Source organism: Leptosomus discolor, chromosome 1 (assembly GCF_034619465.1).
Source record: "Leptosomus discolor isolate bLepDis1 chromosome 1, bLepDis1.hap2, whole genome shotgun sequence".
Classification (NCBI taxonomy): Eukaryota; Metazoa; Chordata; class Aves; order Leptosomiformes; family Leptosomidae; genus Leptosomus; species Leptosomus discolor.
In genome coordinates this window covers 155,552,367-155,579,318 of record NC_141391.1, presented here as the reverse complement: position 1 = coordinate 155,579,318, position 26,952 = coordinate 155,552,367, and the positions used below count along the sequence as shown (strand labels likewise).

Here is a 26,952-nt window from a genome sequence, read left to right as displayed (position 1 = left end):
CCCTTCCCTCCAGCGTGTTGACCACACACAGAGCCTGGTGTTGTCAGCAAACTCGCTGAGGGTGCACTCAATGTCACTGTCCATGTTGAACAGTGCTGGTCCCAATACTGACCCCTGAGGAACACCACTCCATCACTGATCTCCACTCAGACACCAAGCTGTTGACCACGACACTTTTGAGTGTGACCATCCAGCCAACTCTCAACTCTTAATTTAAAACACTGTGACACCTCCCAGAAGCTGACTGGCTTAAAAGCAAACATAACTGCAACCCAGTGATGTGGAAGGCACATGGCACTGCCTATGTGGTCAAATTTTTTTCTTCATACAATGGGGGACAGGCTCTTAGTAACAAAAGCTGAGGTTCTCATCTAATCATTCCTGTTAATGTTTAAGTAGAGCTGGAAAGGAGACAGCCATTTGCAGGCCCTGAAAGGAGATGGAGAGCTCTATCCTGGAGCCTTCTTTCAGGAAGGAGATGCATGCCTGTGCTTTTGGACAGGGAACTGACCCTGAAGCTTCCCACAGCCAGGTGAGTGCTCCAACCACAGCACTGTTTAGAGGTGCCCCTTCCCAGCTGCGGGCTGCCAATAGGCAGATTTATACAAGTCTCAGTTCCCAGAACACAGCACCTGGCTGCAGGCAGGGGGGCTGCAATACTCGTTGCTCACCGTACTGACTCCTGAAGCCAGTTTCAAGCACCTCTCTCAAGCAAGTGTGCTAAGGACTGGAACTACGACAGGCAATGCTGGGACAGCAGAATCCTCTGAGAGTAGTTTTAGACAGGCTAAGAGCTCCTTTTACCTAAGAGTACTTCAACTTTTAATAGGAACTTGCAGTTTGAGAGAGGTCAGACTTTTAAGTCTTTTAAAACACTTTTTCTAGAGCTGTTATTCTAAAATCAACCCTAACTCAGCCGCCTGCACAGGCTCTGTCTATGCAATCACATCAAGCTGTTGCCAAACACGTGTCAACTCTGGCTTGACTGCAACTGACAAACAGCCCCAAGGACAACAGCAGCAAGCAGGGTGGAAGTTCAGCATATTTGCAGTCCCCTATTTCCTTGCCACAGCTGCACCCATGAACATCACTGCTTATTAGTTTTCACTACCACGTCCGTCTAGTTTTGCTTACCTGAAGCGACACTCACAACTACCGTTTAGCAACGCCTCTCTAACGCTAGCACCAGCCTAGAACTGACTTTGGCAGCAGCCCGACTCCTACAGCACAGTCACTGTATTGTGCCTCAGTCTTAAGGGACTACATGCAGTTTTCCTCCTGTTTTAAGCTGCTGCAGCATGAAGCACCTACACAAGTCCAGTTCCAGTCAGCAGACACCCCACGCCTCACCCTATCCTCCAAACAAATTTATCTTGTACCTGCTGTGGCAGTGGAGAGTTACTTCGTATTTCACTAAATGAACCGCCCCCCCCCCAGCAAGACCACAGTAGCCTTGGGCTACAATCGGGAAAGAGCTGTGCTACCACAACTTGAACTAAAGCAGCAAAGGTTGCAAGAAGTGCTCTTCGCTTGTATGATCATGTTCAGACCCATTAGAATGGGCAGCAGACACTTATTTCACACTTACCATGAGATGCAAAATTTTTTATATCAAACTATGTGTGTATACATATATTCTTGCACAGGGAGTAAAGGCAAGGCACTTCAGGTGAGAGCATGCATCTTTTTCTGAAGATTTTTGTCTGGCCTCTACAGTTTCTGTACCATAGGTATTTGCTTAAAAAAAAATAGCGTAGCACAGCCTAAATCGTTACACTCTGAATTTTTTTAATATTAAAAGTTTGCCTTAATTCTACTGAATTTATTCCTGTGCTTACAAAGGAAAAACACAGCAGCCTACTAACATACTTCACTAATTTCAAAGGGCCTACTCTTTTCAGTTTGGGGTGTGGGGGGGTGGAAATCAGCACAACAGCAAGCTTAGAAAGAGGCCTACCACCAGCAAGATTCAACTGGCAGTGACACACAGCAGCACCACCTGACGACACACACACACAGTTCTTTACCTTACAGAACGAGAAGCACAGGACCCTTCAAAGCAAGAGACCAACAGAAACCACTCATCATGATGCACTTGACTACATCGGCCACCTTGCAGCTAGACAGGACAGACTCCACCAAAGCAAATCACCTATTTGCATATTCTCAGCTTCCCCTAACATGCGCAGAAACACGGCTTGGGTGCAGCAGCACCCACCATGCTGCCAAACACACACCCACACAAGAAATAAAGCATGCCGTTTCTGACCCCTTATGAAGCAAAGCTGATGCATGTGCTGTGGCTGGTAAATTTATCACCTTTTTCCATCTTGCCAGAACACACCTTTGTTAAACTTACATTTGAATGCAGCTTTCCAACAGCATGTTAACAACTTAAGTTCACTACGTAGGGGAGGCAAGGCTAGCTCTACTTCAAAGCCTTTCATTTTTTCCCGTTTCTCCCTGTATCAGTTTTAAACATCATTTGTGCAAATGACATTCAAATAATTTTCTGCCTCTACTACTTGCCTCTGGAAAAAAAAAAAACAAACCAAGGACTGTTTTAGACTGTTCAGTTAAGCTTTTCTTGGTCATATCCCTCCACATCCAAGTATGTTTCTAGCAGTTTACTTCCAACTTTATGTATTACCACCGAAGAGTGCTTCTTTCTGAACACACATAGGCTTAAAGAAGCACGTGGATTCTCAGGAAATGGCCCGTACCAGTGCTTGGACTTGCGGTCCAAACAGCATTACAACAGGAAACTATCAACAGAATACGTACTGCAATTGACTGTTCGGACAAATACAACTTACACCATAGCGCAGAACCCACTTCTGAGAAAGCAAGCCACGTCTGTTCCCACCAACGGCCCCACATATTCGTTCCACAGTTCAACTGTCTCAGCTGCCCATTCAGAACGTGTTCCTTATGTTACAGGCTCTTTGCTGGAAAGGTTATAACCACGTGAAAATTCCATGTTAGCGTGACACGATTCTGCACAAGTTAAGAATAAGTGCCATAACTGCCTTTGTATTTACAGAAACACACCCACAAAAATAATCAAGCTGAAACACAGAAGCTTCAAACTTAAAGGAACAGACAGACTTCTTGTTTAATTTTTTTGGGTTTTTTTTATTTGGGAAAAGTGCTTCTTACAAAAGGCAGCTGCAAAACAATACGTTATAGACCTCAGAACAATTTCTCATTCCATTTAAAAGTGAAAGGAGAGGCAGTCTAGGGGACAAGAGCAGCAGGAGAACAGATCACGGGGCATCCACGAGTCAATAAAAAACAGCAATAACGTAATGCAAGGTTAAAATTCCTGTGCTGGGGCTTTGGTGGCAAAGTAACTTCTCAATGCAAATTACAGCCAGAAACTGCATGACTGCCTTTGTAAGCAGTAACTCACGTAAACTGAACAGCTTTACCAGGCAACCTGCCCAACTCGGATGCCGAGAGGCGCGTGTACCTCAAACCAGCCGAGAGGCACGGTGACTTCCTAGCAAAGCTCACGGCTTAAGTGGTTACACCAGATTCTAAAACTTACAGAGCGATAAAGCTAAAGGGGCCTCTCTGGTGTTCCCCTGACCCCACCTTGGCTAACCGGATTTCTGCTCCTGGACAACCCTAATCATACACATGAAAGAGAGCTGGTGTATTAGGGAGCGCCATCTATTAAGTTAAGCGATAGTTAAGATCACTGCCACAGACTGGGCTGAGACCACTAAACCAGTTTCATGTCCAATTGGAGGCTAGACTTCATGCACCAAGAGGGGATGAAAGATGGTTTTGTTATTTTTTAACTTACACAGAGTCTCCCCATCCTTGAGGTCCAACTCTACATTTATCTGTATATACACATAGAGAGTTCTCCTTTCACAAAGACATTTTCCTTTCATGCTAAACACAGTAAAAACCCAGAACGTTCACACCTGGTTCTGGTTACACAGTAGTAATAGTAATGTGCAAGTAAACAAGAGACCAAAATCACAAATGAAGACGTGTACATGAGGGGGCTGGAACGGAGCTGATGCCAGAAAGAGAGTATTTGCATCTGGCTTGAAGTCAGAAATACTGGTACAAAGACAGAAAAGAGGCCATCAGCCAATTTACATCCCCACTGCATGGCCACTGCTCATTTTTGTATCTGGGCTCTTCAAAATGAGTGTGGAAGTCCTGTAAACACTTTAACCCTGGAACTGGGTGAACTCTGTTGGGTACACAGATGAAGCAACAAACCTAAGCTAACTGTTTGACAGTTAAATTCATTTTTACAAAAACTAACATTTTAAAGATTTATTTCTTGTTATTTGTTTAAACAGAGGAAAAACAACACTCCTGGGGTGGGAGGGGATGGGAAGAGACAGACCCTGGGTAAAAGTTATTACAACAGCACCTGGAATTGATCGGCCTGCCTAGGAGAAACACAGGCACTGCCACAACACCACAGGTAATAGCTACTGCCTGAAGCCAAGACAACAGTCCACACTCCACTGACAGGCGCTATAGATCCAAGTCATAATAATCTTCCAGCTCATCATGAAACAAGTCCCACTCATCCTCGGAATCCGTTAGCTCATCGTCACCGCCTGCTGCCAACAGCATAAGCAACATCTCACCAAGCTCAAAGGTCACCACCTCATCCTCATCGGTCTCGAACGGATCACCGTTCTCTCGCCCCTCGATGAACTCCCAGAACCGATTCCTCCGCTGGGCCTGCAAGTGGAACACAAGTATTTCCCCAGGTGACCAAGCAGTACAAAGCAGGAGTCTTCCCAGAGGCTGACAAGGTTCAGCCCCCGGCGTACTTTCTGACATGCAAGAAACCATGTTTCTCTTTCAGGGAGATACCGACCTCCAGTAGAACTGACACTTACACACCCCTATTATGGCTACCCAATATTTCTACTTCAGTATGTTGGTGTACTAGGAAAGTTTTTAAAATTCACTCCTTCCCTCTTGGCCTCCAGCATCCACAAGCTTTAGAGCACCACCTCCTTCAAATTCACCATTACACAGATCAATCAGAGGGTTTTTTTTTTTTAAAAAAAAAAGGCAACATTTCCCTGTCCTCTTCTCAGGGCAGCTGATTGAACACAGACCCCTCTTGTGCTCTCTCTGTACAGAAAGGACAAAAAAAACAGCAGCACTGACCCGGTATCTACTGGATGTCCCCACTTTGGGTCTCTGTGGCTCCTCTCGGCGGCCATCAGGATATGCATGTTTGTAAAAACAGTTCCCTCCAAACGGACAGCTCCCACGGCCTTCGTCAAAATACCTGCATGGCTTGTTGCTGGAAAGGAAAATACCGCAACCCTTACTCACAGCAGACCCCAACCAGACTTTCGAATTGCATCTACCTGTAGTCCAAAAGGATCTCAGGTACCATTTGACAGCTGAAGGTATTGGGTCAGTGTAACCCCCAGGCTCAGAAACGATGCATTACACAACGTGTGTGGGTCGATGCATGCATAGGGACACTGGCAGCGCGCACGCTCGTACCGCCTTACGGCGGCACCACCAGCGTTCTGCGTATTGAAGGGAAAGACTGAGATCAAAGAACACAGGAACAGCTCTGGGACCATGTGGTTGCATGCATCTGCGGGCAGATAGGCAAGGATGCACTTCACATGTGGTGGTGGAAAGGAAGTGTGTGAGGGCTTTACATCAGCACCCTTCCCCAGGTGTGCCTTCATCTCTGCAGTCTCAACCTGACAAAAGGCTGCAGTGCTCCTACCTCATTGCCTCCTTGTATTTCTGAATGAGTTTCTGCTTCTCTTCCTTCTCCTCCACCCAGTACTCACTTGGAATGACAAAGTTAGATGTGATCCGACACTCTGGGCAGGACCTGGGGAATGAACAGACTGTGCTGCAAAATTCCACATTACAGGGCGCTCACTCTCCAACATAACACGTCAGGGCACACGTCCATCTCTAAAGATGTACTGTACCTGCATACTTGCTGTACGAGCTTTTCAATCTAGATTCTCCCTTACACATGAAGATAACCTAAACGCTCTTCTTCAAGAGCTCAATGGCAATGGCAGCTGGTCAGTTTGTCTCAGAAAAGCTTGAAAAAACACTTCACACAGACTCCTTTTTCTTTAGAATTAAATAAATTTATTTTAGTTTGATTTCTGTATTTATTTGATTGGAACTTTGTTTTTTTAAAACAGCCTTTATATGGAGAAATGTTTTGCCAACTGACTAATGAACTAGGGCGGTAATGAATTAAGCAGCATACATTCTGAACTGGTTAATCTGTTTTCAGATGCCTGGCTGGGTGTCCAAGACAAACAGTAACCACTGGACAACATGCTACTAAATAAATGAAAGTTATTTTCTGCTACTAACTGGATTTTGCAAGCTTAACCCATATTAACCAAATCAGAGTGTAAATGTTATGCCTAACAATTATTTCACTTCCAAACTAAAGTCAGTATGCATTAAATGCAATCTGCATCTGGAAGTCTGTTGCAAGTTGTCACAAGTTACTAAGCTCTTCCATAGTAACAGAGCACAATCAAAATGGGAAAGTGCCTCACTTTATAATCTTGCTCTCAAATTGTTTAGCGCTCCTCCACTTGCGGATGCACTTGAGACAGTAAGTGTGGCTGCAGTTGGAGAGGATCCCAAAGCGGCGCTCACTAGGATTAGCTTTCTCATACACCACCTCCATGCATATCCCGCACACCATGTCTTTACTACGCTGGACGGCAAATGAAAGCTCCATGTCCTTCTCGTGAGCTTCAATGCAAGACTGAAAAGGAGACACAAAGAAAACGACTACAGAGACAACTGGCCACCCGGTGAACTCTAAACAGGTTTTTAAGCTTAGTTTTACCCTGCTGTTTTGCAGAACGAACACGGTATGATTAAATGGAAAAATCTTGACCCTCAAAAAAAAAAAAGTGCTCAGACAGTGGGGAGGAATCAATTCAGAGTTCAATTCCTTGCTTCAGACATTGCTTTTAAACATGAAAAAGGCAATCTAAAAGACCATCCAGTTTTACTAGGCAAAGAACAAAGCTTTAGTATCAGACTGCTCTCCCAGCACAGGTAAGGAAACCCAGCTGCTTTTGAGTGTGGCCCTGACAGGAAACAGTCCAGTTTACAACACAAATTTCACTCACTGTCTGACCCACGTGTACCTTCAAATGAAAGGGAATTAGGGACAAGTGATTGTGGGGAGCTGGGAAGCAGCGACTTAAAGCTGTTTAACACCAGACAGTTGTTTGCTTACCTTTATGTGCTGGGATCTCTGCGCAGCATCAATTGGATGCAAGACCTGCAGTCCACACATATCACACACATCCCCATGGATATACACGCAGTTTTCTCCGTAACGACATTCTCCTACTGCAGCGTAGGGGCACAGCTCCTTCTTTATCTCCACGTCTGCTTCCTGCTTTTCGTACTCTTCCTCAATCACCATTTCCTGCATTTCCTGCAAGGGTGCTTCAACACAGGAAGGGGCAGCTGGGAACAAAATTAGGGACTGTAAGCAATACATACAGATTCAGAGCACTGTGAGTGAGAATATATTGTTTTAATGCAAAGTAATCTTTGGGTAACCCTCCTCAAGTTACCCAAAGAGAATAATAAAATCAACCGAGGTTTATTTCACTCCAAGCTTCACACACTCTCAACCAGAATGAAGTTATTTTCCCACTCAAGAAAGCACGACTAACTTCTTCATCCTTCAACCGAGACAAGACAAAAGCTATCAAGGTTTCAGTGGTCAGATCTGGATGCATTTACAGGCAAAGTCCACACCAGAAAAATCTCACTAGTCCTCAGCAACTTAAGTACATTTTTATACAAACTCTGGTTCAGCAACAATAAGATTCTCAAAGCAGTGAGAGATCTGTAACCGATTTCACATTGGCTGAAGTTAACAGGCTTTTTCCCAGAAATTACACAGCTGAAGCAATAAAGGCGCATATCCAGCACAACCAAACACTAGCAAGGAAACCCCACACCAGCACTGCCTGATATGCCTGAACAACAGACTTTCACTTCTAGGCTCCCATTCACCTCTACAAATGACATAAGAGCTGTGTACACACCCCTCACCAAAATAACTGTTTTCTAGATATTTGCCAAAAAACCCAATCCTAAACAGGTATCTGGTCTGTCAGCCAGACATGTAAACCTAGCTTTAACAAACTGAAATTCTGGGTATTTTCACTGCATTCTAAGCTAGTCATCAGTTTTGCAAAATACTGACTAAGTAAATTTCCTTATCTAACTCTAAACTGAACTAAAATCTGTACCATTTCTCCTCCCCATTTAGACAGCTGCTGCTTAACACTTCTCCATGTACCTACTGGACATACACTTGTCTGTGTCACCACAAGTCAAACAGCCTTTTGAGATGATTACATAAGTAGGATGAAAAACTAAGCTACAAGACAAAAGCAGTTTGAAACTGAAGATACAATTAACACAGGAGAAAACCAAAGTGTTGCTATATTCAGAATCAACACCAAGAACAGTAACTGGACTTCATTTGCATAACCAGTAGCTGTTACAGGAGGAAAATGTCATCCATGCTATAAGGAAGTGTAAGTTTTATAAGCTGTGTAACTTTTATAAGCTGTGTAAGCAAAAACTTCAAAGGCATACTTGGAACAGTAAAAGTAAAGGACAGACTCCTCCCCAAAAAGAATCAGAGGCTGCACACTCCCAGTGTTCATCCCCATGGAGCAAAGAGATACAATAAGCACGTATCAGCCTGTAGCTTTTGGACATACACAGAAAACGAAAAAGCAGTTCCCTGAGAGCTCACAGTTTGGGGGGATAAGCAAATATTGAAGAATAGTGTAGGAAAATAGTAGCTCTCAAAAGAAATTCAGTAAGGGGTTTATTCATCTAAAAAAACCCAACCCAAAACAACAACAACAACAACAAAAAAAATCACAAGAACCCACCACTTATTACTTGAGGTTCTTTGAGAATATAGGCTTTGAAGTCTTACCCCTCCAGACCAACTTACAAATACATTTATTTACTATGCTGATCCACAGAAGAGCAGGGCTTCACATCTTGGCTCAAAAAAAGTACAGAGTTGACACTTAAAACAGAAAACCCAACAACTACTTCAGTCAACAAGTACAGTACAGCTACTAAATTCCAGCTCAGGCCACATCATCCTTGCATAAAAAAAAAAGTACAACCAGTTCTTAGTGACCAGACATCTAACCAACAAGACACAGACCTGTAAGAGTCAGTCTGTAATAATGGCTCTGGGTACTTCTACAGTGTGAGAGGGTGAGAGAAGGAAAAACATGCTAAAAGTTACATCAGTTTTCCAGGCCCAGCTCTTCCCCTCAGACGGAGTTGTGTTTCTATGAAATAAAAATTAAATTACTATTTCCACTTCTGAATATCTCAGCTTCCATAACCTGAAGCCCTGCATGCATATCTCCTGCATCTGCTGCACTGTATCTGCTACATTTTTGCTTCCTCTTTGAAAATAAAGTTAGAGAAACTCACAAGACTCCATTGCCTCAGTAGCTCCAAATCCAACATCCCTCAGAGTAACATTTGCACTGTTCTCAAAACCACTGCTGTCCAGTAGGTGGACCCAATACCTACCTTCTCACTGCCCATTTCAGTCACCAGGGTTAAATTGATACTGGTGAAAAAAATGGTTCATTACCTTCAATTCACGCACCACCTGCTTTCACTCTAGGACACATTTGGTAGCATCAAATTCGTTCAGCACGTAGCAGCAGGAAACAGCCACCCAATTCACAGTGTTTCTTATATTTCTGCATTTCTACTCTTCTTCAATTATTCCAGAACATCTAGCAGCAGTAGCAGCAGAACAAATTTGGAAATGAGATTCATCTGTATATCAAGCTCATGAACAGCTGAAGAATCGTCACTATTTTTTTTTTGCTAGGCCCTGAGGTCATCTTCAAGATACCAGGTTTAGTCCCAAATCAGAGAACCATCTGCATTACCAGAATGTCTTGTCTCACAGTAAAAGATGAGCATTATAGCCCAAGCTACGCATAGTTAAACTACCGACCCTGAATCTTCAGCATTTCTAAGAATTTAAAACACACCGGCTTCTCGTTAATCTTGAGAAATAGCTTCCACTTTAAAGTTTCCAAGCACCTGTACGCTTCTCCAGACATTTAAAAAGAATAATCTGTAAGGCTTTAAAGCATACACTGTGGAACACACTGAACACATCCTTGTAATCACTACAGCAAGGTTCCTCATTTTTATAGCTTGATAAAGACAGTGGCTTCAGAAAAGTTTTTACAACACAGCTTTTAAGTTACCATGTGAATTAACATCATGTAGCACTGCTCAGAACAGAAACAGAGTATGTTTGTACATTAAACATATCAAATTTCAAAGGACACAAAACAGAGAAATTGGAACAAGAATCAAAGAGAATGTTACTTGACTCACACTGTGGCAACCACAAGTTTCCATGAAAAATAAGCCTGACCTCCTAGAAAAAGGAACTGCTTCAGTAAAACTAAGTGAGTTAAAGGTCTAATGAAATGCTCTTACACCTCAGGAATTTAGAAGAAAGCACCAGCTCTCCTATAAGGAGTAGGTGCATTTAAAAGACCTCCAGCTGCTCAAACCAGCAATGAACTGATTCCAGCAGAAGGCTGCCCAGCCGTTAAGGGGGCTGAAGCCCATGAAAAGAGACTGAAGAAACTGGACTTGTTCAGCTTAAGAAGCAATCTTATTGGTGTCTTCAACTACCTAATGGAAAGGTATAGAAAAAAAATAAAACCGAGCCAGTATGTTCTGAGATGTGCACAGGACAAGAGACAGAAGGCAAGCTGAAGCAGGGAAAAATCCAATTATATAATAGGAAAGAGTTTTTCCTTGTGAAAGGAGTCCAACACTGCAAAAGCTGCCCAGAGGTTATGGCATTTTGAACATCTCTGACAATAGAGATTCAACTAAACAAAGCCCCTGGCAACTTGACATAGGTGACCCTGCTTTGAGCAGGAAATGAACTAGATGAAATCTAGAGGTCCCTTCCAACCTAAATGATTCTATTTTGATTAAAAGATTTAAAATGGGAACCTTTGTCTCAACAAACACATAAGCTGTATCTTTCACAACTGTTAATACGTAGAAGACAAGTCTTCGTTCCTTTGGATTGCACCCAAGTCACAGATACAGCGAACAATTCTATAATCAAACTTCTCAACAACGCTAGCAAAATGTTAATGTTGCGTAACCATTCCTCTCCTCTTTGCCCTTGCTCAAAACAGATCAGACCAGGCTCCAGCAGCACCCTGTAACACTGAGAAGGTAAATCCTGTTTTCAGATCCAAGAAACTGAGTAGTGCTGTGGAGACAAAGAAGTATAATCTGAGCGCTGTATGACACAGCTCCAAATTCTTCTGGACACAAGGTGTCTATTTTGGATTCAAACAATCTGAGTACTCAGGCCCATAAGCACCCTGTTAGAGAGCCAAACATTAGAAATTATGCTAAAGCAAACATATTCAGCCTACTTTCCACCTAAATTTTAAATCTTTGTGCTATCTCTCTGCAGGAAAACCAGATGACAAGTATGCTACTTAAACAGCCTGGTCCCATATAAGGAGCTTCTCCAATCTCATTCTCAACATGAGCTGTCACAGAATTAGAAAGTCAAATCTCAGTAAAGTAACTAGAATAAATGATTGTCAGCCTCTGGTCTGAATTGTCACGGGATTCATGAAAGCAAGCATTAGGCTTCAATTAATTCCACACGAATCTGAACCTCCACAGAAAACCTTTAAAAGACTAAAAAAACCAAAACAAAAAAGAAAAAACAAAAACACCACCCCCAAAAAACAAACAAAACCCACCCACCCAATAGGCAGATTATCTTTCCAGAATAGTAATATTAATTGCACTAGTATTTTCTTCTCCCGTCATATATGCAAACTAAACTTCAAAGAAGATTCACCAAGTCCTTCAGAGCCATAACAGGCAGAAGCCAGTTATGCAGAGACTCTCTTTAAGTATACTGGGTTTCAGAACATCAGGACACAGCCGTAGTAACTGATGTGGAACGCTCCAACTATTCACATCAGGAAATTCATGCATAACTTAATGACAGATCACTTGAAGTGGTCAATGAACACCTGTACTCAACAAAACCAAAAGCATTAAAATAAATGCACTACGTATAAATACATGACAGAAATGTACTGTTATCCCACCATCAGCTTACCACGTCCACAGTACGGCTGCCCGGGAACAAACTCTACAGCATTCACCCAGTCTTCAGCACCTACTCCAGCAGCTGCCAGATCTGCATTTTCATCTTCAATCTCAGCAATAATTTCTTCAACTGTTTCAGGGAGCGATGCAAAGTCTGAGGATACTGAGGGATAAATTTTTGCATCTGCATTCACATCAGTCACTTCTTCCTGTTGCAGTGGCTTGGTATGTTCATATCTAAAAAGTTAAAACACATCATGTCAAATCTTCACAAATACCTCCATAAAGCAGGCCAAGGATTGCAAATTAACCGATTAAGATGGAAACATGCTATTCTGAAGGACCTAGAAATGGCTTGGAAGAGAAAGCCACTGATGACCCTTTATAGACACATGCTTCCACTCGTGTCATCTGTCAGCACTGCTCAAAGAAACAGAAAGTACTCCACGATTTTGGAGGACATGGAGCAGCATGCACAATTTTTACTCAACTTATAAAGAATGAACTTCAATTATGTCCAAAACTGGTCATGCACCTATTATGCATGTGTAGTACTACTGAACGAGATAGTCTTCTGTTTTTAAAGCTGAATGAACTAAGGGCAGATACTGCTGTCTTCAACTACCTCGTGGGAAGCCACAGGAAAAATGCAGCCAGAGTCTTCTCAGAGACAGGATGACAGCCAGCAGACATAAGTCCAAAATGAGAGGTTACGATTAGATAGTAGGAAAAAAATTCACTGTGAGAGTAGTGAAACACTGAAACAGGTGCCCAGAGAGGCTGCACAATCTTCATCCATGCAGATAATCAAAACTTGACTGGACAATTCCTTGGGCAACCTGATCTAAGCCAGTTCTGCCTTCAGCATGGCTCCAGAGATCCCCACCAACATAAGTGATTCTTTTCCTATATCCAAGTGTCTCGTCTCATTCAGATTTTATGTTGAATTTCAGTAGTTATTTCTAATGACTCTTTCAAACTACTGTGGAAAATGATGCTCAGAATGCTTTGATCCCTACCACCCACAAACAACAGAGAAGCACCATTTCCCTCAAAAAAATCTGTCTTCCAGCAATTAGTAGACTACATGGTAAAATAAATTACAGGTGTACCTTTGAAGTCTTAGATATTTGCTGATTAATTTCAAGAACAAAGGTAGGGAATTTTTGGAGATCACACAAAACTTCCAAGAACTGTGATTCATTTACCTTGTGTCAAATTGAATACAGTGTGTCACAGTTCTTGCATATTGAAGAGATGCTCCTAACTGAATGCCAACTTTGACATTCTAAGGAAGCTGTGAAGCCCAGATTTAAAAGTTAAGTCTTCAGACCTCTACACCAGTGGCCTCCAAAGTGGTATGCGTGCACCCTCAGGGGTGCGCAAGGCAATCCACTGGGGTGCAGGAAAAAAATACTAGAACGTCGGTTGTTTTTTGGGTTTTTTTGGGTTTGGTTTTTTTTTTTTTTTTAAATAAGAGATTAAGTTTTACTAATATTTAACATACAGATCGACAGCGATGTCCTCACCCGGTCTGTATGCCAGAGGGTCCTGTGTATGGTGTGCGCAAGGTGTCCTGAAGGAGGAGTAGGTGTTCCACCAGGCAGTGGGACTGGCAGTGGCACTCACTTGGTCGTTCACTTTCAGCATATTTCAACACATTGCAGTTTGTTTGTGCCTCATTAAATGGACCAACAGATTATATTATCTTGTTTTACCCAAACTAACTCTGGCAAAACGAACAAGTGGCTTAAAAAGATTCCTGCAAATAAACCGTGGGCCAAAGACAATACTGATAAAGTGAGCACAAGCAAACAACAAGAAAATATCAGAACTAACAGTTCGCCTACTCCTACTAAGAGCTCTTCGTTACAATGTAAAGACAATGCCAGCGAAATCAGATCTGACAAGAACTTGAGGGGGAATAGAGATTACCAAGAAGACTATTTGAAAATACACATTTATATTCACTATTATTAACGATGAACCTTGTTCGCGGTGTATGCTGGGCCTGGAAATACTCGCTAATGACATTATGAAGCCACCACAATTAGCAAGACATTTAAGATCTAAACACTCAAAACATGAAGACAAGCCTCTACAATTTTTTCAGAGATATTTCAAGCCATGCAATACTCAATCCAGCACTTAGCAAAACTTCACAATAAATGTTTAAAAGCCTCTTTTGAGGCTTCTTATATAACACTGAAAGACAGAAAGCCACATACCATTGGATCACTTGTTCTTCCTGCTGTGGTAAAAAAGACTGAAATAACGCAGGGAAAACAATACAGTGACAAAGTAAAACACATTACTTTGTCAGCAAATACTGTTAGGAAATGCATAGAAAACATTGCTGAAGAGTTGAAGAAGCAAGTATTAGAACAAATTTCAGTGTGGTAAGCTTGCTGTACAGCTGGATGAAGGTACAGACGTTTCTAACATGCCTCAGCTTATATTTCGCTAGGTTCTCTTTCATTAAGGAAATACACAAACAACTACTCTTTGTGAGCCACTAAAGAAAAGATGTACCAGAAAAGATATATTCTCAACAAACTACTTCTTTAATAAAGACAAAAAGATATACTGGAGGATATGTATTCTCAACAGTAAATGACTTCTTTAATAAAAAGTGTTTCATGGAAAAACTGTGAAAGTGTAACCACTGATGGAGCTGCTGCTTTGACTAGAATTTAAAAAAAAAAAAAAGATTCCAGGATAATGTTACAGAGATAGCACCACCAGAAATTCATTCACTCCATCCTTCATAGGCAAGATACTGTAGCAATGATGGAGCCAGAAGCCCACAAAACGCTACAGAGTTTCATCACTACGGTTAATTTTATTAAACCAAGACCTTTACATGGTCAAATCTTTACAACACTTTGTTACGAGATGGAAAGCGACCATGAAAATCTTCTGTACCACACAGAGGTCTACTGGTTATCTCATGGCAAAGCGCTTAAAAATTATTAGAGATAAGTTACACTTTTTTCTTTCACAAAGAGACAGGTGTTCCAAATGTGCTGACAAGTTGCTGTCAGTAGCATGCTACCCAGCAGGTATTTTCAAAAAAACAAACACACTCAACATGTCCCTTCAAAGTAAAGGCAATATTTTAAGAACAAGTAACTGCTTTTCGAAAGAAATCTGTAGTATAGAGACAACATCATGAAAATAGCTGTTCTGAAACATTTCCACCATTGTGCAACTTTGTTGCCAAAGGGATGCAGGTGTGTCAACTACTACACTCTCACACCTTGCACTCTTAAAAAGCTTTGGAAACAGAATTCTCTAACATCTTTAAAAATCTTTCAAACAGAATTTCAACGGGTTTTGGGCCCATTTGTTAAAAATATAAAAAAGCAATGCCTTCCAATTCATCTGCAAGAACAGATGATTGACATCAGGGAAGATGGAAAATTACTAGCCAAATTTTAACAAAAAAATCTTTGGGTAATTGCTGGATGAGATTGAAAAATGAATTTCATACATTAGTAAGTGCAGCCAACAATACACTTCCTTGTAGATCTACATATCTTTGTGAAAGATCTTTTTCAGCTATGACAGCCATTAAAACCAAGTACTGAAATAAACCAAACTTGAAACGAGACCTTCAATATCACTATATCACAAAATGTTAACCTAGGATTTTAGAAAATAATGAAGGATATTCAATCAACATTATTGTCAGAAAAAATATTATCACTAATGATGCTTTTAGCAAGAGCAAAAATGGTGTTGGACTGTTAATAAAATATTTATAAAATAATGTTTATTTGATCTTTATTATATACTTTTAAAATTCTGATTTTTGTGTATGTTTTATAGTGCACATAATATATTAGTACAGTAGTATATACGTGTAATCTATAAATAAATATATATGGTGAAAAAAATTTTCACTGATGGCGTGTGTGATCAAAAGTTTGGAGACGGCTGATCTACATGATCAAGAAAGCAACACTGACAGACAGAAGGCTACACGAGGCTTATTTTTGTTATCTTTCCTATACATAGCAACCATATATTAATGTGAAAATAAAGCTAACTGAACTACCATATGAAATCATGATGCAAATACTTAATCATGCATTACAGCTGCAACAAGACAGAATGTTAAAACTCCCGATAAATTTTAATAAAGTGAACTTCAGATGACACAAACATCCCTGAGCCTTTGTAAAGCTTTGCTACACTAGGAAAGCACCTGTTTCCTTTCTTCACACTTTCTTTTCTTTTTAATAATTTCAGGGGTAAGTGATACTATGTTTTCACAATGTAGGGCCATTCTGTACAGGCAATGTTTTAGAACCTAAGTGACTACACTCCAGTTACTTTTCCAAATTGGCAGTTCAAGTGTCAGAGTAGCAATTCCTGAAGACACATATACAACTGGAAAAAAAAAAAGCTTACCTGTTCAGGCTTTTATGACCACTTACCAAATGTAACTCAGTTCCATCGGTTCACCTAGTTTGAATGTAGTCTCAGATTTCAATTAATTCATGTACTCATGTTATTATTAAACAAACAAAAAACCACCCCGACACCCTGTAAACTAGTACTTTTACGAAAACCAGTTCTCTTCTTGCCTTGCCTTTGCTATTTATTTATTTCCATAGCAAAGCACACACTATAGTATTTATCAAGAGGAGGCAGTTTGTGAAAAGAGGCTATTTTTATAAATTTCTGAAGTTGCAATGAGGAAAAAACTTTCTTTGAGTGATTAAAAAAAAAAATCACCTTTCTGTGAGCTCTCTACTGAGGGACTCAGTGTGAAATCACTCCCCTACAGCATGGTCAACTGTGTTTCGTTACCTGCAGCGATCTCCGTAAGCACAGCATCCTCGCTGGTAATACCTGCACACCATGGCAGACTGACTCGTGGAGAGGTCATGGGAGTAGCGGCAGTTGTCTCCTTCCTTGCAAACTCCATGCATGAAATATCTGTAAAACAGAAGATCACTGTGAATTAAGGAGAAGCACTGAAGTTATAAACCAAGTATTTGGTCGGCAAGTTACTCTATAAATCAAGCTATGCTGAATTAAGAACACCACTAACGACTCATGGGACCATAACCCAGTATATAAAATATAAGAAGGTTTGAGAAAAGATGAAGCCTTAGCTATTCCAGTGAACTGCACTGCACATTTAGGGACTTACACTTACAAATGCCTGAAAAAACCTGCAAAGCAAACCTTATCCTGGGCTGTAACAGAGAGGAAAGTCTTGGACAAAGTAGACGAGGACAAAGTTTTACTTGTAGCTCCTATGTTCTGACACAAACAAAAACCTTAGAGAAGCCCACCACTGAATCCAAAAATCAAAATCAGCCACACCCTGAAAAAGTTTCCTGAGGGCTTAAATCTATTTTGAATTTGTAAGTAATTGAATCAGAAGTAATCTCCCCTCTGAGAACACAAAATATGTTTGTTATGGACAATTACATCTGACAAAACATACATGTTAGTTTTTGCCATAGGAGCCAAATAATCAGTAGAAGCACCCTGCTTCAAGACTGTGCTACCTGTCTTGAAAGACTTTAGTAGAGTTTCAAAGCTTCTGAGGGCAGTTCACTGAATTTCAGCATGTCAATAAAAAACAAGTTTAACTGAGCATCCTCCAATTTGGCTATTCAAGAAAACTGAACAGTGATTTTCCATTTAGTTTGAATTTTAACCTAGGAGACACAAGCTTCTTTACATTTAAAGCGCTGTAACTATTCAGACTCAACATGCTCACACCAAAGCCACAACTGAAAATACAAGTTTAAGTACATCTTTCGTGATCAACACAGAAACACGAGCCAAGAAACAGAAAGACAAAGACCAACAACCATGCAAGAACCGAATCCATCAGCACGTTTACCAATACTTCAGTTTAGAAAGAGAAACATTAGCCCCAGACACCAACTAAGCTGCAAACTCTGAACTCATTGGAAATATCAAGACTTGGTAAACAATAAAATTTGTTACAGTTTAGGTCTCACAAATTCTTCGCTTGCCTATAAAACACCACTTGAGGGAAGACTGGGAAACAGGTTATACCCTTCTAAACCCACCTTGCTGCTGAAAGGGGCAGTCCCCTGTTACACACTTCGTGTTGGTGCTAGCACACCTATGTAGCCAAAAGCAGCAGGTCCCCCAAGCAGCCAACTGTGCAGCCACGCAGCAGTACAGCCAGCGCAAGAGACAGAAGGATCACCTTTCAGCAGCCCAAACTAAAGTTAGGACAGCTCTTCACAAAACGGCACATTCAAGTCGATATTCCTAAACTTAAAAGGTGTCAAGTTGTTGAACTGTGTGAACTTCTGCATAGGTTCTTAGTCTGCTCTATTTTTAAGAAGTCAGATAAAGTGAACGATTCTCCAAATGACATAAGCAGACCTACATCTGTAATCCAGTACCAGGGATATATTAAAACCTGAGGCGAGTCTCAAGAGGGCTGATAACCCTCCATGCGCAAAACCAGCGATGTATCCAAGGTACTAAGGACAAAAATAATCTGAAGTGGTTTCATAAGCCATCAGCTGGCACTTGCCATCGGGCTGCAATTCACACTGAAAACAATCGTCTGTCTGTACACTGTAGCTGCACAGTAACCAGGTAAGAAATGTGGTCCTACACAAAAGCAAGTGGTGTAAGACCAAGATCAGGCTCTGCAGGACATTCTCCTCAGAGATGAGTACCCCAGTTGGGTTTGCCAGATGGCTGCACAAACAGCTATGCCAGCACACACCAGCAACAGGGTGCTGCAAAAACAAAACAACAAACCCCACGCTCCATAAACAGACCTCTCTACTGTGAACAAAAAAGAAAAACACACCAAAAAACCCACCACCCGCACACACCCCACCACAACACCACAATCAGCCACCTCAAAGCCAACAACCCACGAACTTGTGGAACCAGAACATAACTGGAATTTCTGGCTTCCTTTTAAAAGAAATGGGAGGGAGTCACACCAATAGGGTAAAAAATACTTCATGTTCTTAAACGTTTGTTCTTGTTAACAACTGTTATCTCCACCCTTATTTCCACACAGCACTGCTTCCCCCATGTGTTCGGGCACGCAATTTTAAAGCCACCTGCTGACTCAGATCAAGAAATGGCTTCAGATGTAACCTGACATTGCTTTTGCTGTCCCCACGGTTATTTTTAATCTAGATCAGATCACTGCACAGCCGCACTGCTCTGTAAGCCAACAAAGTGTTGGGACACCACTGCAGCTGAAATAAGTGACTAAGAAGAGGCACCAGCCTGAAGTGACGACTTCTTTTAGAAAGTATTTGGTCAACATAACTTATCCTAGACATATAAAAGCCTCAAAATCAGGCTCTCCCACTCTTGTTGAACAGAGCTCCAAGTCCCTTCTTTCCAAGCTTATGTTAGAAAGTCATCTGCAAATGCAGATTCTATATAATTCTAAAAGTTGTCACAATTCATTATATCAAGATGGTAGGCTGCAAAGGGGGAAAAAAAAAAAAAATCAAACCTGGAGCACTCAGAAGCTCAATTTAATTCACGCATCACTTTTAAAGGCCTGCAATCCTACGCAGCAAACTCAGCATCATTTGAACAAGAAGGCTGGGGTGGGAGGAGAGAAAAATCTATTTCTCTAATGATTACACCAACTTCCCCCCTCCTCCCCCACCAAGAGGTAAGATTTTTTTTATTTTAAGGTCACAAAGAATTTAACATTTAACAAAAGAAATTGTTTTGTTTGGCTAAAAAATGCTTTGGTAACGTAAAAAAATAAACAGAGTGCATTATTTTTGGTGGAAAGTAACAAAACTTCTGGTGGAGAGCTTCTTTACACACACAGAGTATTCTATTTAACTGTAACTTTACACAACAGCAATACCAGCCTCTTGTTTCTGGGTTACAGGAAAAAAGGATCCTTAAAACTGAGAAATACATGAGTCACCCACCTCACTCAGTGACTCGTAGAAAGATATCTGAAATTTGCATTGTCAAGTACCCAGAGAACATGTATAATTTCATCTGAAAAAGTAGAACTAGATCAAGACAAGTATAGAACTGTTTTTTCTCAGAGCACCGATGATTCTGTCATCCCAAATGCACTACTTCTGGCAGCAGTGCTCTCTGTCTTCTAGCGTAACTTGGTGGGGCTGCATGGGGAACCAGACCAGAGAATTCATCGGGATCCAAACCCATGACTACACAAAACACGAGTGATACCAACAGATGGAACAACCACACAGAACTAATAGTTGCCTGCACCGGCATTCTATCACTGAAAAACATTTCAATTCATGTCTAGTTATGGATGCCTTCATCGAACTAGCACAACCCAATTTACATGGGGTACTTAAAAAAAGATCATAGAAACCAGGCTTTGCACATCCAGAAGCCTCAAGTTGTAGACAAGATCTGGTGGGCATTTTTTGGAGCTGTGTAGAGAAAACACTTGCCCAAGGCCACAAAACTAATAGTGTCTCCAAGTCCCCCGAACTCCAAGCACTGGAGGGAGGTCAGATGTCACAAACACTACAATTAATTTTCTAGAACACTTACAATTTTCACATTTATCCAGGTTGCAGTGACCTTGATTTCCATGATGCTTCAAAGTATAATAATCTACTGAAGATTTTATTTTCCACTGCTAGAACAATATTACTTCTATTACTTGCCATAAGCCAGAGAAAAAGAATCTGCAAAGACACTGCAGTGTTAAACCCTGAACGTTTACTAGCTTCTTTCAGACGTTTCCTTCTATATATTAAGTCTTCACCCCTGCAAGCCTATAAGTGAAATCAATACACAGTACTTCTCTCCATAGCTTTTGGAGCTTGCAATGGGTTGGCTTATTCAGGTGTAGCTTGTTCTTTACTTCAGGCCCACTCAATCCTGCTTTCAGGAACCCCATTTTGGTTTTTAAACTACTGGTTTTGCTGAATTAGAACGTCACACCTGGCAACAGACCTCCTTCAAAAACTGAGACACTGCCATGACAGGCAGACGGGGAACTTCAGGACAATACAGACAGCTACAGCCAGTAGCTTCTTCAGGAACCATACAGAGATTGAGAAGTCCCAGAGAAGGTGGTAGTGAAAGAGCTAAACCTCTGACAATCCCTGACTTAAGACCTCACTGTGATACATGAAAGCTTTGATTGCATTTTTTTTTAAGTTTTGCTTGCATCCTTGTTTTCCAGTTTTTCCTCCCCCACAAGGACGGTTTTAACTATTTGCTGAGCAGAGCTGATACATAGGTAACATCTTACCTGCAAGATTAAACAGACCTTGGGCAAGTTCGTTAGGCTTGCTGTGTAAGTCACTGATAACATGAACTCAGCTGAGATAAGCACCCAAGGAGATAGTTCAAACCGACCCCTTGTAACATTCCAAGGCCAAAGGACTGATGAGCTCATTCAATGACTATATATGGACAAAGGAAGGCCAAAGTTCAACTAGCAGACAGGGTGAGGAAGGCTATGAGAGACCACCAGAAGCTGAAAAGACCCTCACCCTAAATTTACTGAGCATGCTTGGACTATGTAAACGAATTCCGGAAACTTATCACCGTAAGACTGCCCTTCTCAGGAAATCTGACGAATATGTATGATTTTGGGGTATATGAACTGATGTGTTTTGCTAACCCGTTGGAGCAACCATGGTGGAACATCCCCAGTGCCGCCCAGCACCACAATAAAGAATGCCTGTTTAATAACACTCTTGTTATCGAGTTTTCCTCTCAGAATCCTTACCCGGCTGCACCTAGCCTCCCACCTCCCTGAGGAGCGTTAGAAAGCAAGGGGGTTGGGAAACTCCGAATTTTGTACCAGTAGCGGGAGAAGGCCAGGCACGCTGTTCTAGCACAGCACGTGGGTGTACAGCCACGTAAGTGGTTGATGAAATTCTACATGAGTTAGTAACCTTAAGAAAAAAGAGAAAAGTAGGTCTTAAAAGCATTTAACTCCTTGTCCCTTCTTGTCCATAAGCTCCTTCAGCAAGAAGCTAGTGGGGGATCCAGCTTTGTGCTCCACACCTTATCGCTAGTGCCACACTGAATTAAGAGGCACACTTTACTGATTCAGATTCTTCATATTAAAAGACAGATCTAGGTTTTCAGAAAGAACAGCAAAGACACAAACACATAGACAACTCTCAATTAGTTGCCGAGGGTTTTATTTATGTTCAGTTACTAAACAAACAAGTGAAATGTAACCTATTTACGTCAACTTGATGACCTTAACTATTATTGCATGACATCTGGAAACCCAAGCATCTGGAGAGCTACCGGTGTCAAGTCTTTGGAAAAAAAAAAAATTGGCTATGCCCCTGCTCAATAAAACCCCATATCCATCTGAGACTGGTAGGATAGAGAAACCTGGTAAGAACCACCATTCTTATTTTAAAGATATCAATAACAAAAGGATCAGAATATTAAATAAAAAACAGTAACGAATTACAGTTTTATTCCCTTGTGGATTATTCCAGATTAAAATATTACAAATTATTATACACCATAAAAAGCTTCAAAAACAGCTAAACCATAGAAGAAATGTAAGAAAAATATTTTTCACCATCTCTTAAAGAACATGATGAATTCCTGTGTTTCACCCTGAGACTGCTAAACTTTACCTGCAAGAAAAGCAGAAGGGCAACATCTGCCAAACTAGATGTCTAGGAGAAATTAAAGTCCTTCATCTTAGTCACTGTGTCTCACTGAGATATCAATCACCCATCCCAAGGATATCACACTGGCATAATAAAACTCATTAGCCAACCCATTTATCATATTGGGTATTCAAAGGAGCAGCAAAAACTTATTCTACCAATACTAAAACTTCCAGTTCTGGCAAAACAGCAGTATTGCTTCACCAGCCATGAAGCCCTAAGTCCTTACACTGAAGGGATTACTATCTCCCAGAAGTTTCTCAGGCAGCATTTAGTGTCGCCCATATGATGACTCAACTAAATAAAGCCTATAAATAAACAGAATTGTGCAGTGTTACTCAAAACATAAACTGCTCTACCTACTACACAAAAACCCTTCATTTTGAAATTCAACCCCTTCATCCCTGTTACATCCTCAAGCTCATTTATGAAGGTAAAACAAGATTTAATAATAAGAGATATGTTGTCTTGAATATGAACGCGTCCTATTGAAACCAAACTTAGAAAAACAGAACTCTTATCATACACTCCCCGAAGCTCAAGCCAGAATTGTTAATTTCACTTTAAAGTCTGAGGAAAGCTATTCTGCCTACAATTCGAATGGCCCTGTAAATAAGCAGGCAAAAAAATGGGATTAACTAAGAGGATTAGTCAAAAAGAACTGAGAGGTTCGTTAGGTCTAAAGTTGAGATCTGACTGTTATTTAAGCTCACATTAAAGCACGTTAACCATTACAAAAGAGTAACTTTAACTTCCCACTAGTCCTGAGTTTTGTAAATAAATATATTCATTAGACAGACTCACTGCCCGCCGCACTCACTGAACTTGACTGCTTCTGTACTACGGCACTCCCTGTCTTCAGCAAACTGACTCACTGTGTCTGTTACCCGAGAACGCAGATATCGCCCATCCATTTCACCTAACTGAGCCTCTCGATCTTAAGAAGTTATGAGGCAATCTGCACTGAGGGAGCACTAACCTATACCCTTGCAGCTCACTTAAAAGCCGAGCTAAGCATCGTTCCCGGTCATTTCCTCATCACCGGCCTACCTTTAACTACCATGAATCAAATATTAACCCGGGTATTCACAGGCAAAACTCTTTGTATGCACAAGTACGCAAGGGAGAGCTGGCAAACAGTGCTTCCCAAATGGACACGTTAACAGTGCATTAACCAAAATAAACAGTGATCAACAGTTAACAGGAATGCTTTAAATACTGCAGGGCGTATTTAACAGCACAAAAGAGATACAGCAAGCACGCTCCCCGTGAGAGCCCAGCAACGGTTCTCAATACCACTACTTCCATCTGCAATTGGCACAGATGGCAAAACATGCAGAAGAGATACAGAGCTCACAAGATGCAGAGCCTCCTCCTTTCTGCCCAAGGGATGTTCCTTTTTGCTTCTAAGTGACTTGGAATGTATTTGCCTAGAAACATATTCAGGTTAAACGTAATCTATTATTTTATTTAAATAAATAAAAAAGAATAATTTAGAAAAAAGCATCGGGAGGTGCTCCTAGATGCTAATCTTGGATTACTACTCACTTTCATATAACCTGACTAATATATTTCTATATTCATAAAACTGTTATATATTCCCCTCAGCCTGCAAACAGACCAGCCGTTTAAGTTTAAAAATAGTCCATCTGGCAGGCTTTACCACACGCAGTATGATTTGCATAATCCTATATAAAAGATTTATCAGAAACACAGTTTAAACGAAAATACGAACAGAAAATGACGCAGCACACAGAATCCTAACGTAACGCAAGTTAACAGCACTCCTCCCATTGTGCAGCCTATCATGACTTATTCCTTTTCCTTGGTTCAATAAATACTTTTTGCTCTAACAATGACGAATTCATTTCCATTTTAAAATTTTGATTCAAACGGACAGGAACTTGAACCGTCCCATATTTCCTGCTTTAGTGCATTTTCTGGAACGCGCTTACAGGGCTTCCACCCTACGGCCTCTTTCACGCCGATCACCGCCGGCACATTTTCACACCATAAATAGCGGCCGGCGGCATCTCGCAAGGAGCCAGCAAGGCCTCCAACCGCCCGGCACGGCAAGGGCACGGCAGCCACACGCCATTTGCACGGCGGGGCCGCAGGGAACACCCTCCCCCCCAAGGCAGGGGCTGAAGAAAGCCCACAGCCCGCACCGCCCCCGCCCGCGCCTCCAGCGGACTAGGCCCCGAGCGCGCCCGACGCCGGCCGGTACTTCCGGCAACGGGCCGCCGCCATCGCCGCTTCCCGCCCGGGGCCGGGCGCGGCCCGTCCAGCTGCGCAGTTCGCCGCAGGCCTCCCCAAGGGCGGCGGGCGGGGCGGGGTAGGGAGGGGGGGAGGGGGGGCGCTGCGGCCGCGCGCTGCGCGTACGTGACCGTGGGGGGAGGGGAGGGAGCGGCGCTGAGGGAAACGGCCACGAGGGAGGTGGGGGGGGGAAGGGCGGCCGGGGGGGGGGTGGGGGAAAGGGCGGCCGCCGCCGCCCGTCCCCGCTGCGGACAGCGCGTACCTGCAAGTGACCTGCTTGGTCCAGCCGCCCCCTCCCGGCCCCGCGGCGAGTGGCGGCACGGCTGCGAAGTCGAAGGCCGCGGCCGTCGCTCCCGCGGCCGCCGCGGCGGATGTTCCCAGGGCCGCGGCCGCCGCGGTGGCGCCCGCCGTTGTTCCCAGAGCCACCGCCTCCGCCATTACTGTTTATCCCACACAGCGGCAGCGCCGGAACTTCCGGGAGCACATCCTTCCGGCGGGGCGGAGCGGCGGCCGGGCGGCAACGGGCGGCCGGGCGGCTGAGGCGCGCACCAGCCCCGCCTCCTCCCTCGCGCCGGGCGGGCACCGCCCCTCCGCCGGTCGAACGGCGTCTCCGATTGGCGGAAGGGAACGTCCAGGCGGGAACGTGCGGGGGGGGAGGGGCGAGGTGCGCCGCCGGCCGTTACCGCCGCGCGGCGCTGCCGTTATCCCCGCGCGGCCCCGGTAACGTTAACGGCGGGTTGGAGGGTTGGGTCGCGGCCCAGGGGAGGCACCTCGGCCTGGCCCCGATCGGTCGTGGGGAGCGGCACCGGCCGCCTGGCGGGGTGGGGCCTTCAGAGACGCCCAGGTGCCGGTTGGGCTGGCTCGGTCAGCGGCGGGAAACGGGCCTTGACCCGGAGGGAAGGACACGTAACGGCAACGTGGCGCCGGCTGCGGGGGAAGGGGGGGGGGGGGGGGGGCCCAAAACGGGCCAGCGGCGCCTCAAGAGCCCAGGCTTAAAGTTGGCACTAGGCCACAGAGACCTCAGTGCTGCTAATTTGGGGGGAGAAACATGACATGTAATAAATCCTGGTTGTGAAACTGCTGTTTGCCCGTGTCCTTGTCTTCCCACCGCCAAGAGTCCTGAGCCCTGTACCGGGCACGGCCTGAAAAGGCAGAGTGACAAGCAGGGGTGTAGGATCAACGTGAAGAGAGAAGTCTGCCAGTGAAATGTTACAGATATTTCACGTATCTATTTGAAACGCGTAGTTAAAAATCAAACATATCTGAGCCATTGGTCACTTCAGAAAATACTGAAATTAAGCCTTTGTTCTAAAAGAAAACATTAGGACACCATCCTGAGATGACAGGACTTTAGGAAGTGCACTAGATGGGTCAGAAGAGGTGAATCTGTTTTCAGGTTGCCTTGAAACAATGACTTAAGCGCCCTTGAACGACCTGAGGAATGAGGTAACATGAATGCACTTGCTGGCATCTTTGGAGTACGCAGAGCCGTGACCTGGGCAAACAGAACTCTAAAAGGAGGTGAAGTATACAGACCCATTCTAACTCACCTCAAACCAAGGCAAAGGTATGCATCAGAAAAAAAGATTGCGAAAAGCTGAACTTCACAGGATTCAGCGGACAGAGGTCAGGGCACAGAGACGTTTAGTTCTTGGGAATTAACCTGGCTGTATAAGACCAGCCTTCACCTCCGATCAGAAGCTGGCATCAGGTGAAGACCTTGATCCAGTTCTCTCTGCAGCATTGATAGTTGGGAGCAGCAGCTGCCTCCCTCTGAGATCAGCAGCACAGTGATCACTGCCAGATAGTTCCTAAATTTGGTTCCATGAATCACTGTTTTAAGAACACC

General features: G+C 42.9%; 1 protein-coding gene across 2 annotated transcripts; it reads right to left on the bottom strand.

Annotated features, from left to right (window-relative positions):
• Positions 1-3,114: 3,114 nt before the first annotated feature.
• Positions 3,115-25,541, bottom strand: MKRN1 (makorin ring finger protein 1). 2 transcript variants are annotated; one of them, XM_086479476.1, is made up of 9 exons: positions 25,366-25,541; positions 17,023-17,151; positions 12,215-12,441; positions 10,777-10,820; positions 7,247-7,501; positions 6,549-6,763; positions 5,741-5,851; positions 5,158-5,296; positions 3,115-4,719 (listed from the first exon to the last, which is right to left on the bottom strand). In XM_086479476.1, the coding sequence occupies exons 1-9, from the start codon at positions 25,539-25,541 to the stop codon at positions 4,507-4,509; spliced, it is 1,509 nt and encodes a 502-aa protein (XP_086335602.1). In that variant the 3' UTR covers positions 3,115-4,506. The 2 variants fall into 2 exon arrangements, with proteins under 2 accessions (XP_086335602.1, XP_086335610.1); XM_086479484.1 differs by lacking the exon at positions 10,777-10,820 and having other exon boundaries at positions 7,247-7,482.
• Positions 25,542-26,952: the final 1,411 nt, after the last annotated feature.

Coding starts and splice junctions, on each gene's coding strand:
- MKRN1 (XM_086479476.1), bottom strand. CDS start 25,541: ATGGCGGAGGCGGTGGCTCTGGGAACAACGGCGGGCGCCACCGCGGCG. Junction 6,764..7,246: donor AGAGATCCCAGCACATAAAG/GTAAGCAAACAA, acceptor TCTCCTTTTCAG/TCTTGCATTGAAGCTCACGA. Junction 5,852..6,548: donor TTTGAGAGCAAGATTATAAA/GTGAGGCACTTT, acceptor TTCATTCCCCAG/GTCCTGCCCAGAGTGTCGGA.